Source organism: Oncorhynchus gorbuscha, linkage group LG08 (genome assembly GCF_021184085.1).
Source record: "Oncorhynchus gorbuscha isolate QuinsamMale2020 ecotype Even-year linkage group LG08, OgorEven_v1.0, whole genome shotgun sequence".
In the NCBI taxonomy this organism is placed as follows: domain Eukaryota; kingdom Metazoa; phylum Chordata; class Actinopteri; order Salmoniformes; family Salmonidae; genus Oncorhynchus; species Oncorhynchus gorbuscha.
In genome coordinates this window covers 66,624,505-66,638,780 of record NC_060180.1, presented here as the reverse complement: position 1 = coordinate 66,638,780, position 14,276 = coordinate 66,624,505, and the positions used below count along the sequence as shown (strand labels likewise).

The 14,276-nt window shown below is 41.0% G+C and overlaps 1 protein-coding gene and 1 non-coding gene across 2 annotated transcripts; both read left to right on the top strand.

The window, feature by feature from the left end:
• Positions 1–1,994: 1,994 nt before the first annotated feature.
• trnap-ugg lies at positions 1,995–2,066 on the top strand. Its single transcript has one exon. It is a non-coding gene; the product is annotated as a tRNA-Pro (tRNA).
• A 9,749-nt stretch (positions 2,067–11,815) lies between these two features.
• Positions 11,816–12,943, top strand: LOC124040998 (transcription factor Sox-14-like). Its single transcript, XM_046358146.1, has one exon. The coding sequence runs from the start codon at positions 12,084–12,086 to the stop codon at positions 12,816–12,818; it is 735 nt and encodes a 244-aa protein (XP_046214102.1). The 5' UTR covers positions 11,816–12,083; the 3' UTR covers positions 12,819–12,943.
• The last annotated feature ends 1,333 nt before the right edge of the window (positions 12,944–14,276 follow it).

The window sequence follows — 14,276 nt, the reverse complement described above, 5'->3', positions numbered from 1 at the left end:
GGGGTAGCAGCTAACTTCCTGAAATGTTACACATTTTGTCATCCGGCAAAGAGAAAGTTGAACCAAACAACACAACAGCATTGTATTTATTTCTGCACAGGCCTACTACTAGATATATATTTTAAACAACATTGTGATAATGTATTTCATCTTCAACCAGCCTTATATTATAGCAAGCTTGTAGAATTTGTGCAAGACCAAACATTTTTTAACAAGAATATTAGTTAAATTAAGGCAAGTTGGATGAAATGGTAGCCCGTAAAGCGTTTTCTTCATAATGAAAAGGTACATTTTGTATTGTCAAGTTATGAGTTTGCCGCCAACAACCAGATAACTGTTTAAAAGAAAACGACAGCTACAAATTAATCCTGGACAGCAACGATTTTGTGTCTTCATGGTTGGTATGTAGTTATTTATACATCGACATCTGCGGCTGTATCAAGCGTCTTGTTGGTCGAGACAAGGGATCATCAACTAAATTCTGTTACGGGCCTATTTTTTTCTTGAGTGGGTGGTCAGGGGACCGGAACATAATTACAAATAATTTGTGGACTGCAAATTGACCTCAAGAAGTCCAAACAGATATATTATTTGACTAAAACATAATCATTTCAAACCTTGCTTACATTTGTATATGATCACATCGTATTATGCGTGGGAATAGTTTGGAAGAGATTTCCAAAATTAAAATAATTTGAAGCTTATTTCCTGGTGTTTTTACAGCGTTTTTGTCCCACAATGAAAATGTCTTGCTCAGAAAACTCAAAACCACCCGTGGGCCAAATTCGTCCAAATCGACCCACAGGCTGCCAGTTGAGGAACCTTGGTCACAAGACTGGGGTATGATTCTCATCTTTTTATTTGTTTTATTTTTAGGGGTTAGATAAGCTTCAATATTGCAAACATATTTTGGGTTCTAACAATGTAATTGTCTGCATCATTTTCAATCCCCCATTTATAAATATTTGTATATGTTTTCCTTCTGTATTATTTTCCCTTAACCCTACCACCCCTCCCATAATAGGAGTAATCTAATGGACAACAATAGTTAGGCTTCTACTTCCAGTTTATACATACTATATACATTTTACGGAAATGCAATATTTTACATTAGTTATATATTTGTATTTGTTTTTAGTCCCACCCTTCAGCTACCCTCAAGCCCTCCCATCTATCTCTGAATACCACCCAGTTTTGATTTCTAATTGCCATATATATTTCAACAATTTGTCAACTGTGCTTAATGTTTCACAAATGTTCTGAACCTTTCTATTGTCATAGATTCTAAAGATTGGAAATTAAAGATGACATTTTTTTTACTGGGAGTATTTATTATTGCTAGATTGACTATGGCTGGATTGACTCAAGTCACCCAGCAGTGCTATTTGGAGAGTTAGATCCAGATAAAAGTTGCAATTCTTCAGCCATTCCTGAACCAGCGACCAAAAACAAGCTACTGTCCATGGCAGTAGCAAAATAAGCTACTGTCCATGGCAGTAGCAAAACAAGCTACTGTCCATGGAAGTAGCAAAACAAGCTACTGTCCATGGCAGTTCCAAAACAAGCTACTGTACATGGCAGTACCAAAACAAGCTACTGTACATGGCAGTACCAAAACAAGCTACTGTACATGGCAGTACCAAAACAAGCTACTGTCCATGGCAGTACCAAAACAAGTGATCTAGCTAATGATTCGGTCTCTTGGCAGCAAAGTCTGCAGAGCTGGAATTGGTTGTATCCCCCATATACATAACATTATTTTGGTTGCAATCCTTTTTCACAATACTTTTTAATTGAAAAACTCAACGTATTTAATTCGTCATTATTTTGTGTATCAGTTCATAAACCATGTGCAAGTTGTGAATTTCTCGCCAACAACCAGATAACTGTTTTCACAAAAATGATGGTTATAAATTCACTCTGGAATACAAAGATTTCGTATCGTTATGGCTGGTGTTGTTACATATACTTTTATATCTCTAGATTTTTCAAGTGGCTCGTTGGTCTAGGGGTATGATTCTCGCTTTGGGTGCGAGAGGTCCCGGGTTCAAATCCCGGACGAGCCCGTATTTTTGTCACCATAGTTCCAGAGTTTCATCACAGACAGAAGGAGGTTGGTTATAAATGTCTTTTGTTTCATCTTTGATAGTTTTCACATTTAATTCAACACTTCCGGTACGTTGTAGCAAAGCAATTTAAACTTTTCTACCGTCTAACATACATTACCAGTCAAAAGTTTGGACACACCTACTCATACCAGGGTTTTCTTTATTTTTACTATTTTCTACATTGTAGAATAATAGTGAAGACATCAAAACTATGAAATAACACATATGGAATCATGTAGTAACCAAAAACGTTGGAATTGAAAAGGGGTAATACATTTTTAAATAAATAAAAATATATATGTTATATATATATTTATTTTTTATTTCACCTTTATTTAACCAGGTTGGCCAGTTGAGAACACATTCTCATTTACAACTGTGACCTGGCCAAGATAAAGCAAAGCAGTGCGACACAAACAGTAACACAGAGTTACACATGGAATAAACAAATGTACAGTCAATAACACAATAGAAAAAAATGTATATACAGTGTGTTCAAATGAGGTAAGATTAGGGAGGTATGGCAATAAATAGGCCATACTGGTGAAGTAATTACAATTGAGCAGTTAAACACTGGAGTGATAGATATGCAGAAGATGAATGTGCAAGTAGAGGTACTGGGGTGCAACAGAGAAAATAAATATATGGGGATGAGGTAGTTGGATGGGCTATTTACAGATGGGCTATGTACAGGTGCAATGATCTGTGAGCTGCTCTGACAGTTGATGCTTAAATTTAGTGAGGGAGATATGAGTCTCCAGCTTCAGTGATATTTGTAATTCGTTCCAGTCATTGACAGCAGAGAACTGGAAGGAAAGGCAGCCAAAGGAGGAATTGGCTTTGGGGGTGACCAGTGAAATATACCTGCTGGAGAGCGTGCCGCAGGTGGGTGCTGCTATGGTGACCAGTGAGCTGAGATAATGTCTGTTTGAAAAAGCTAGCCTTTGCTTTCCTAACTGCCTGTGTATATTGGTTCCAAACTTCCCTGAAAAGTTGCATAGTGATGAGGGGTGGTCGTTTGAGTGCAGACCCATTATGGACGCAGGCAATGACGCAGTGATCGCTGAGATGCTGGTTGATGACAGCAGAGGTGTATTTAGAGGGCAGGTTGGTCAGGATGATATCTATGAGGGTGCCCGTGTCTACGGATTTGGGGTTATACCTGGTACGTTCATTGATAATTTGTGTGAGATTGAGGGCATCTAGTTTAGATTGTAGGACGGTCGGGGTGTTAAGCATGTCCCAGTTTAGGTCACCTAACAGTACGAGCTTTGAAGATAGATGGGGGGCAGTCAATTCACATATGGTGTCCAGGACACAGCTGGGGGCAGAAGGTGGTCTATAAAAAGCTGCACCGGTAAGAGTCTTGTTTCTGGAAAGGTGGATTTTTTGAAGTAGAAGCTCGAATTGTTTGGGCACAGACCTGGATAGTATGACAGAACTCTGCAGGCTATCTCTGCAGTAGATTTCAACTCCACCCCATTTGGCAGTTCTATCTTGTCAGAAAATGTTATAGTTAGGGATGGAAATTTCAGGGTTTTTTGTGGCCTTCCTAAGCCAGGATTCAGACACGGCTAGGACATCCGGGTTGACAGAGTGTGCTAAAGCAGTGGATAAAACAAACTTAGGGAGGAGGCTTCTAATGTTAACATGCATGAAACCAAGGCTTTTACGGTTACAGAAGTCAACAAATGAGAGCACCTGGGGAATAGGAGTGGAGCATGGCGCTGCAAGGCCTGTATTGACCTCTACATCACCAGAGGTACAGAGAAGGAGTAGGATAAGGGTACGGCTAAAGGCTATAAGAACTGGTTGTCTAGTGCATTCGGAACAGAGAGTAAAAGGAGCAGGTTTCTGGGCACGGAAGAATAGATTCAAGGCATAATGTACAGACAAGGGTATGGTAGGATGTGATTACAGTGGAGGTAAACTTAGGCATTGAGTGACGATGAGAGAGGCATTGTCTCTAGAGACATCATTTAGACCAGGTGAGGTCCCCGCATGTATGGGGGGTGGAACAAAAGGGTTAGCTACGGCATATTGAGCAGAGCTGGAGGCTCTACAGTGAAATAAGACAATAATCACTAACCAAAACAGAAATGGACAAGGCATATTGACATTAGGGAGAGGCATGCGTAGCCGAGTGATTATAGGGACCAGTGGGTAGCTAGGCAAGCTGGAGACACAGTGATTCAGACAGCTAGCGGGCCAGGGCTAGCAGGTTAGCAGAAGGGCATTAAGGGGGATGTCGCGACTAAAGAGTCTGCTGGTAGCCCCCTCGGACGGTTACTTGAGATTCTTCAAAGTAGCCACCCTTTGCCTTGAGAGCTTTGCACACTCTTGGCATGTTAGGTCTCAGAAATAACACAGGGATGGGTCTAAACACACTTTTTCCAATTTGATTTTAACAAATTACAAGCTCCTTGCTGGAGCATAGGCCAATTATTGATTGTTGTTATACTGATCTCTTGTGGCCTTCTTCAGTACTACCATTGTGTGCAGTTAAACCAATACACTGTAATGCCTGGTGCTGCTGGTCCTTAACACCTTGCATGTCATTGTATTGTCAGTACTAACCTCAGTGTGTGCATTGATTTGACTTGGTGTGCTTCTCCAACTTGCATTTGTTTTCAGATTGACTTTCAGTCGTGTCTTAGCATTTTTGATCATGTCTCCTGTCTTGTTGTTTAACATTGCTCAGTGTTTACAAGGGAATCAGTGGGAAATGCAACCGAGTAAGACAAGAACGATGAGACAGAGGGAGGTTTGATGAAGAGGATTATCAAGATTCTCCAGTCCCATATATTTTGCCTGTGTTGTGCTATGCTCTACCCAGCCCACCTCAGAAACAAGCGCAATTAATCTGTCATGTCCTGATTCCCAAGAGCTCTGAGGTGCCCACAGATAATCAGTCCTTGTAACCAAATCCACCTACCTACAGTACACTCACTGCCATCCCATTGGTTGAGCAGGAACATTCCGAAAAGACTTAAAAACCTCCACTTTCATGCCTGTCTATCTGCCTGTCCTCTACCGGTAGGGGTTTATCTAAGCATACTGTTGTCATGGGGTCTCCCCACTCCCTCTCTTCTGGCTCAGTATGGTGCTTAACACGAGTACAGGCAATCTCAGTAAATACAAATCTCTCCTTACTGTCACAGCTAGCATATCATAGCTGGGGGGAACACTGTTTTCATTATATCATAAGCCTCTTAGAAGCACCACACTGTCATTTTAGGGGGTCATATTATGAATATCCGTATGGATATTGCCTCATTCGCCTGTATTTGAAGTGGCTCTCCTCATACAGTACATGTCAACACAAATTCCTGTTCCACTCGGAATATAAAAGCGCTAATAATTCCAGTGATTTTAACTGGCCATTTATATAATCCCATTCCTTAAAGAGGAGTCTCACCTCTAAAGGGGGTAACCAGGCTGCTTAGAGGAGAGAGGTAGAGAGGAGAGGTAAAGCTGCCAGGCTCAGGCTGGTACCTGGAGGGCAGATTGTTTCTGTTCCCCCCTGTGTGTCCTAAAGGAAGAGGAAGATGGTAGATAAATGTCTGTCTAGAAGTAACAGACAAACAAGGTCAGTTGGGGGTCCTCCTATCTCCCCACACCCTCAACATTGATCTTCCTCTTCATTCCCTTTTCTTCTTCAGAGGGAATGGTGCTCTCTTTCTCTCTCTAACTCTCTCACACATGAACACACTGATTAAAGGAATTGCTTGTATATTGCATTCAATACCTTCTTCCAATACGGTGGAATTCTGTCTTAAACAAACACTGTCTTCTCTTGCATCTTTTCCCCTCACTCTTCTCCTCTGGAAATAAATCCTGTAACTTTAAGCAGAGTTTAATCAGCTGAAAACACACTGCTCCCCTGCTAAGCTCTCCTGGCTGCTGATAACGTTTTACCAGCTAATTTGCATACAGTAAAAGCTTGTCTTTATTCGTAGCGTCTAATAACTGTAGGTATTAATGATTTTCTTCAGTGAGCATCCTAACAGTTGATCCCTTAGTGATCATCTTGCATGTTTGAGTCCCTTTTCGTGTTACTGGCATTATTCTAAACCTCTGTCATCTCGATTCAGCATGTAATTAATCCAACCAAAGTGGGCAAATCACTCTGTATGTAAAACACTTGTCTAGTAAGAGATTATTTTCCTTATTAGCTATCCCTCGGTATGTCCCTGTTTCAAATACAGTAGGTCATAAATGATGGAGTTGGTCAAGGATGCCCTATTACAAAACTGATAGCCATTCATGAGAAAGATTGATATCACTTTCACTCCTTACTTTTCTTCAAAAAATGTGAGGGTTAAATTAAGTTGAGGTAAATATAAAAGCAACTACAGGTTAATTTAACATTGATCCCACTGGGCACACACTGGTAGAATCAACGTTGTTTCCACGTAATTTCAATTACATTGAACCAACGTGGAATAGATGTTGAATTGACGTCTGAAACCAGTGAGATATCAGTTGTGCTAGTTTGAAGGTCATGAAACATGCTAAAGAGTTGTGACTCTTTAGTTCGCTCAGATCTATGGTACCGCTACCGAATGTTCACCAAGAAGGATACAAAATGAACTGGACTCTAAATCTGAGTCCAGCTGAGGAGCACTTTCACCCCCTAAACCACTCTGCCATGTAAAGTAAAGCATCATCCTGCTTAGCTGGCCCCTTTCACTTTCAAGCAGCACTTAATTTACTGCAGGACATTTTAAAATCTTTAGCCTGCATGACGCTGAGTCGCTGACAAATGCCTGGTTGTCTCTCATTGCCTGCTGACTAAGTGCTATTTCAAGCTTGCAGATAGGCCCCACCGTAATATGGCCTTCAGGTTTATCCTGAGATGGTGGAAGTGTATTAATTTAGTCGGGCGGACTGCGAGAGCATGCAGGAGTAGATCTCTCAACCCCCTGCGGGATTGGAGCTGTCGACCACAGACCCCAAGCATATTCCGCCATCGATGTGTCAGGGGGAAGCTATTAAAACCGCTTTACTCTTCCTAAGTATCATGAGAATAAGCACAAGATTTAGTGAAATCCCCTCCAGGGTCTGGAAAATCTGAGGGATTTTCCCCCTGAAATGTTCCCTAATGTACTCCTCGGAAGTGTCAGAAACTGTTGTTGGATTTAAAACGTCCCCCCCCCCCAAGATACCCAGAAGTCTTGCATTGTTGGGAATTTCTGTGTATTTACTGTACGAGTAGCTGAAATGACACAATTTAAAGTGAGGTTGATGCTGAACTTTCTTCACACTCAGCTAGTGCCAAATGTCCTCTGCATACATGGTCACAATATAGGTTTGGGATTTTGAAAAAAAAAATCCTTGGGTTTTTCAAATCCAATCCAATTTTAATTGTCACAGGTGTAGACTAACAGTGAAATGTTTACTGAAGGGCCCTTCCAAACAATGCAGAGAGAGAAAAAAAATAGAAATTGAAAAACTGAAAAATAATAACACAAGCAATATTAATTTGTGATGTGAAAGTATTCAAAAGTAATTATTCAGGAACTTTAAAGAACAAACAACTTATGCTTACATCACATGCTTCAAGCAGAATTCTCCCAAAGTCCTTGTCATTAAGGTCTACTTACATTTCTACTAACAACCACATTTGATGTATGTTTTTGATAGATTAACTACAATAAATGTATTTTATAAGGTTATTCAATTAATTGAAAATATTGTGTAGGTTGGCATTGGTTCCCACATCAGGAGGGCACTCAGTTTTTCCCAAACACATGACCAAACTTGGAAAACCTCTGCGTGGTCAGAAAAAACAATGGCCTCCCTATCTTCAGGTCTTTTCTTCTGTCACCATTACATAAATGATTCGGGGAGACAGGAGCAGGAAATGTTTTTTTTTTACGGCATGCCATGTAAAGACACGGGGACAAAGACCATACAAACACATAACAAAACACAGGGAAGAAACCCAAAACAAAAGAGCGAGGAGTACTTTGAATAAATAAAACATGCACACAATGATTAACACATGGGACAAGACCCGTAATCATCTGCGCAATCCACAATAACACGAAAGCCAAAACATGCGGCACAGGTACTCACACACACCAACGGACATTGTAACAATAATCGACAGGAAAATGTTAAACCAAGGACACACTTATACAAGTACTAATCACTGGGAATAGGGGCCAGGTGTGCGTAATGAAAGTTCCGGAGGGATCCGTGACATCTTCCTGTTCTCAAGGTTTTATCGATCTCTTAGGTATAGCTCTTTTGTGTTTGATTCCCTGCCTGACCCTGGCTAATCCAGCACTACAGACTTGACGTAGAGAGAGGATGCCTGCTGCCGATGTTAGAAAAATGGCAACTCGAAAATGCAGGGGGATAGAGACAGACACTGAACTAATGGATTGAGTCAGACAGGAATGGCCACATGGCATCCATCGTTTCACTCTCGATAAGCAAAAGGGATCATACCGCGCAGGTTTGTTAAAGCCTGGGCTCATAGCTCGAGCACTGTTAGTGTAGGTAACCCGCTTCCATACGTGTGTCAAGAAAGGAGATCCAAATGAGTCACAGGAGCTGGACAAGAAAGTAGCAATGAGAAGTAAATGTCCGCACACTGATTGCATTGCAGCTCAGGTACACCTACTGTACCTTCACAACTCCTTATCATTCATCAATGTGCTGAACAGTACATTGACGAACAGTGTGGCAAAGATATACAAGTCGGTTGATTGTTTTTCTAATGTGAACAGAATTGAGCTGCAGGTATTCAACACAAACATTAGCAGGACTTATTTACCTTTTGCACTCTGTGGAGTTACCAACAGAAAGTTAGTGCCTTGAGGTACAACTATTCCTCCTTCCTTCTTCCTCTTTCATTTCCTTTCTTCCCCCAGGTCTTCTGTGCCTGTCAATCTCTCTCTCCAGCGTGACTTCTTCTTAATCCACCTGAGTGCATGGAGGACAGTTTTGACATAAGAAGAAAAAGATAGACTCCTGAGGACCAGTATCTTTAGAGCTCGGAGGATAACCGGATTATGACGGCCATTTTGTGCTGCAGGCAGTTTTTCTTATTACCCCGGGTTTTGTCGAACTGTAGAGAGGAAACGCCGTCCTAACAGAACATAGTCACACCCAACACTGATTTACACAAACAGACTGTACAGAAAACTACGTATAAAATTGCCATCATGTAGTTAAACTTCTCAGCGCTTTTCTCAAACAGAGGAAATATTTCTGAGGACAGCATTATTGGAAAGAGTGACAGGAGTGTTGTCATTATCTACACACTCTCACCAGGGAAATACCGGAATTTTTGTTTACACACTTCGCTATATTAATCCATTCGCTGATTCCTTCAAACTGGCATCTTCTTAGAGCAAACAAACAGGATGTTTACCCTGTACTGTAGAAGCAATCAGCCTCGCTGCATGGTCAACGCCTCCTGTGTCTGAATCTCTGAACTAAACCCCCATAGTAGATAGAGAACATGGCTGTTGGGTTACTGTTGATCCACTGAGCCCTGCTGCCAGGCAGTTTATCCACACAGCCCTCGGCGAGGCCCAGTTTGGACCCCAATGGTGGTTTAACATCTTTATAATCTCTGCCGCTGTAACGATGTGCACCGTTGGATTCCCTGCTGTCCATTTGTCTGCCTTTGAAATGGCTTTGGCCTGCAGTGCCTCTGATGTACAGAGTTGAGGTAATCCTGTTTACCTCTGGCAGCACCCATTCCGGGTAGGCTATGTGTACATGTACTTGGTGAAAATAGTGCTTCTGATTCTGATTAGTTGGCGCAGGGTTGAAATAAAGAAGGCCTCCACTCTGGTCATCTGTGCTTATAGGGGTCGGCAGGGTAGCCTAGTGGTTAGAGCGTTGGATTAGTAACCGAAAGGTTGCAAGTTCAAATCCCTGAGCTGACAAGGTACAAATCTGTCGTTCTGCCCCTGAGCAGGCAGTTAACCCACTGTTCCTAGGCCGTCATTGAAAATAAGAATTTGTTCTTAACTGACTTGCCTAGTAAAATAAAGGTAATAAATAAATAAATAATACCCGCCACTCCCAACTCTGAACCACTGGTACCAAGTCTATCAACTCTGAACCACTGGTACCAAGCCTATCAGTGTAAAAAAACACAATCTGCCTGTCATGGTGATAATCTGTTTGGTTCAAGCCCCTTTGCACATTTCAGGGTTTGTAGGATGGCCCATGGGGCTTCCACTTCTTTTGAGGCCTCCCCAAGAGGGGTGTATTTTCCTTATCCCCTTCAAAAATGGTGTCCTTCATGGTACAAGATTTTTAGAATGTTTAATCCTAATCAAAATGATAATGTGTTATGTACAAATCTTCTCCCCACTTCAGATGAGGTCCCTTCCCTGCTTCAGATGAGGTCCCTTCCCTGCTTCAGATGAGGTCCCTTCCCTGCTTCAGATGAGGTCCCTTCCCTGCTTCAGATGAGGTCCCTTCCCTGCTTTTTGAGGAAACTTCAAGACAAAACTATATGATCTCATGACACTTGTTTGTAAAAAATATTGCTTTTTGTTTCTTTAAAGATTGAATGGGGAACACAATCTAAAGAGGGAACAATTTTAAGAAAACACTTTGTACAGTTTGTTGTCATAGAAGTATTCTGGCAAGGACATTCAGACATTTGGCCCTGTCTTATCAATGTCATTTCAATATCAAGGAAAATAGCTTAAATATATATTTGATCAGATAAGGGATAGTAATTACCAGCACCTCACAATCAATGGAATCATCCAGGACTATTGAATTATTTCTGTGATTATTATTGATTACACTGGGGTGTGAAAGATGGCTGGGTCAGGTGAGACACACTGACGCATATTAAGTCATTGAGGGTGCAGTTGAGCATTTCTATGAACCTGTCAACTTTTAAGGGCAGTTTGAGAACTGTGGAAAGTGTGGGCTTAAGTAATGATTAGGTTTGATAGGCTACCTGAAAAGACTTGGCATGGACTATCAGTCACCTAAGGACAGCAAGTATCCTAGCAGTCAAACATGCTGGGCCAGTAACAGAAAGGTCACTGGTTTGAATACCTGAGCTGACAAGGTGAAAAATCTGTTGATATGGCCACATACTACTGTAAAACAACATATTTCACTGCATCTATCCGGTGTGTGTGACAATAAAATATATATTTTTGACAACACATTTTATTTTATTAAATGTTTTACTAATGTGGCCCTACTGTTATTATTTTTTTTAGATAAACAAGGTTACACTTTCTTTAAGTGTTTCCTGTTTCTTTTCAGAGTCTCTGTTTGAGGGAAGAAGTCCATGGTAATTGCTACACATTTTAGTTGGAGATGTCATAACACCTCTCGCTTCAAATGGGCATTTCAGGACCATGGACAAGTAGGTAATACTTGTCCACTCCAGTAAAACGGCCACGAGAGATTAACTCCAGATACATTTCCAAATTCAGAATACATTATCTGCTGGTGGTGAAAAACTCTAAACAAAAGGAACGCAAAAAAGGCTACAAAAAAAGAGAGTGCTTTCCTCTCCCCAAATTGCCGGTTGCATAGGTTACATTTTTAGGAAAGGGATTACAATACTTTCTATCCTCCGATTGGCTTGCCTGAGTATGACACTTCTATGATGTTGTCAGGTTGCGCACAGACCTACACAGCTCGATCCATACCTTTGAACTTGGCTACGTTTGGCTCCCATTCACGCGCCTCTTCACATTCTTGAGTTTGCATTGCAGGCAGCTTTCTTTTCTGGAGAAACACACAAGTGATTCAACTCGCATTGGAGCACCAGTTGCCACCGGGTTTAGTCGTGTTTTTTTAACAGAGGCATTTGTATGAACTTTTATCTTTAAACTCTGTTAATTATCCTACCCAATTTGGATAGGCTACGTTTTCTCTCCTGTGCCACATCTCCACACTAAAGGAGCATGAGCAGTTGGTGAGCTGAATACCAACAACTAAATCTATAGATCTTTATAACTTTGGTTGATGTTGATGCGCATTTCACCGTGCGCTATTGAGATGGCAAAACCTTTGGATCACATAAAGAGGCCCATGAACGCTTTCATGGTGTGGTCTCGCGGTCAGAGACGAAAGATGTCACTGGAGAATCCCAAAATGCACAACTCTGAAATCAGCAAAAGACTTGGCGCGGAATGGAAGTTGCTTTCCGAATCAGAGAAGCGACCATACATTGATGAAGCCAAGAGATTGCGCGCGCAACACATGAAAGATCACCCCAACTACAAGTACAGACCTCGGCGCAAACCCAAGAGCTTGCTAAAGAAGGACCGGTTCCTTTTCCCCTTTCCCTTCCTCGGGGACGCAGAACATTTGAAAGGATTTTCCACGGAGTCCATTTTGGCTTCCGCTGAGAAAGCTAGAGCCCTTTTGCCGCCGACATCATCACCATACTCGCTCCTTGACTCAGGTCAATTCAGCACCGGTGCTGTCCAGAGGATCTCAGAAATTCCCCACGCTCTGGCTGCCAACGGCTTGTCATATGCGCCCTCTTTGGGATACCAGACTGGCGCGTTTGGAAGTTTGGGATGCCCCAGCCAGCACACTCATACTCACCCGTCCTCCACGAACCCGGGGTACGCCTTGCCCTGTAACTGTGGCACCTGGTCGGCGACGGGTTTACAGCCTCAGGTTGCATACATCCTTTTTCCAGGTATGGCCGGTATAGACCCGTACTCCTGTTCACCACATTCAAGTGTGTGACCACATAAAGAAAAAACGCATGTGAATAAAATACATGAATGTTCACATCATAACTGTCAAAATAGTTTTGCTGTTGTCTCACATCAAGGTGAGCAATGGGCTATATCTACCACGCACGCGCAACGAGGACCGATTCTGATTATGGTAAAACTGAATATATCTATTTATTTACTGTAGATAGGTCAAATGAATTTACATTTTCATTCTTGATTGGTTTTCCTTATTTATATGGATTTTTCGTTCTGTATTTATGTTGTGTTTACTTCATTAACTTTATGATGATATGGCAATATTTTTGGGAAATATGATTTAGGTTATCAAACTTTAAATCTCAATTGTCAATATGCCTTCAAAAATCTGGATTTGTCTATTGTCAATTAAAAACGTTTGTTTTTAACAGATCAGACCATATTCCTTGGCAGCTGTTCCTAGCCAGCTACTAATAAGTCAGTTTATCAGAAGATACATAGTAAAGTACCAAGTCAGATAGACCCCAATGAGTCACCTTTGTCTTATGAAATTACCTCATAAATAAGACTGCATCAAAGTATAATTTTGCAAATGTCATCTCACATGTTCAACTAGTGGCCAGAGGAGGGCAGGATAAACCTGTGAATCAGTGATGATTTCTAACAGAAACAGACTCTTAGTGATGTAAAATGGATGCTTTATGTTAAACAAAAGAATAAAGCAGTCAATCGATGTCTCTATGATTACTCATTAAACAAGGATCTGCAACACAATTGAGCAGTTTATTACAATATAATCAATGAATACCATGATGACCACTGCTACTGTGTTTTGTTGACATGGACATCTGCATTCAAATTAATCTAGTTGAAGTGGCTTTATATTCAGTTTCACATTTTACCTCCATAATGGTTAAGGAGGATTGGGGTTGAGTTAACTGATCTTAGAACAGCGTTTGAGGTCAATCTCTACCTAGCTTTTAGTTTGTTGATGATTTTCATCGGACCACATTTACATTCAAATTCTGAAGCAAAGGAAGTTATTTGTTAAACCACTTATAAAAAATGTATTCCCTGCCCACCAAAGAAGATTGGCAAAAGCTCTCAAGATTGTGTTACCATGGTATTTTTTATCAATAATGTTATTGGTCCATAATGGTCTACCAGTATTGCTTGATGGAATCCAGACTGTTTAGTTTCACTGTATAAAAACTTTCAGTGTGTATATGTCTGTGTGTGTGTATGTGTGTGTGCTCTCAGTGCTTGAGAGAGGCTTGCGATAAGAGAAGAATGGAAAGCCTCTCCTGCCCAGTTGGATTGTTGACAAAATGATCATGTGATTAAAATGAGTTTCTGCTTGTTCTGAGTGTGAAAAGGAATGAGTCTTACTAAGCATCATATTAAAAGAATTGATGCGGTTACATCAACAAATCATCAACAATTAATTACAATTACAATTACATCAATTACCTGATGTCATTACAGGTTG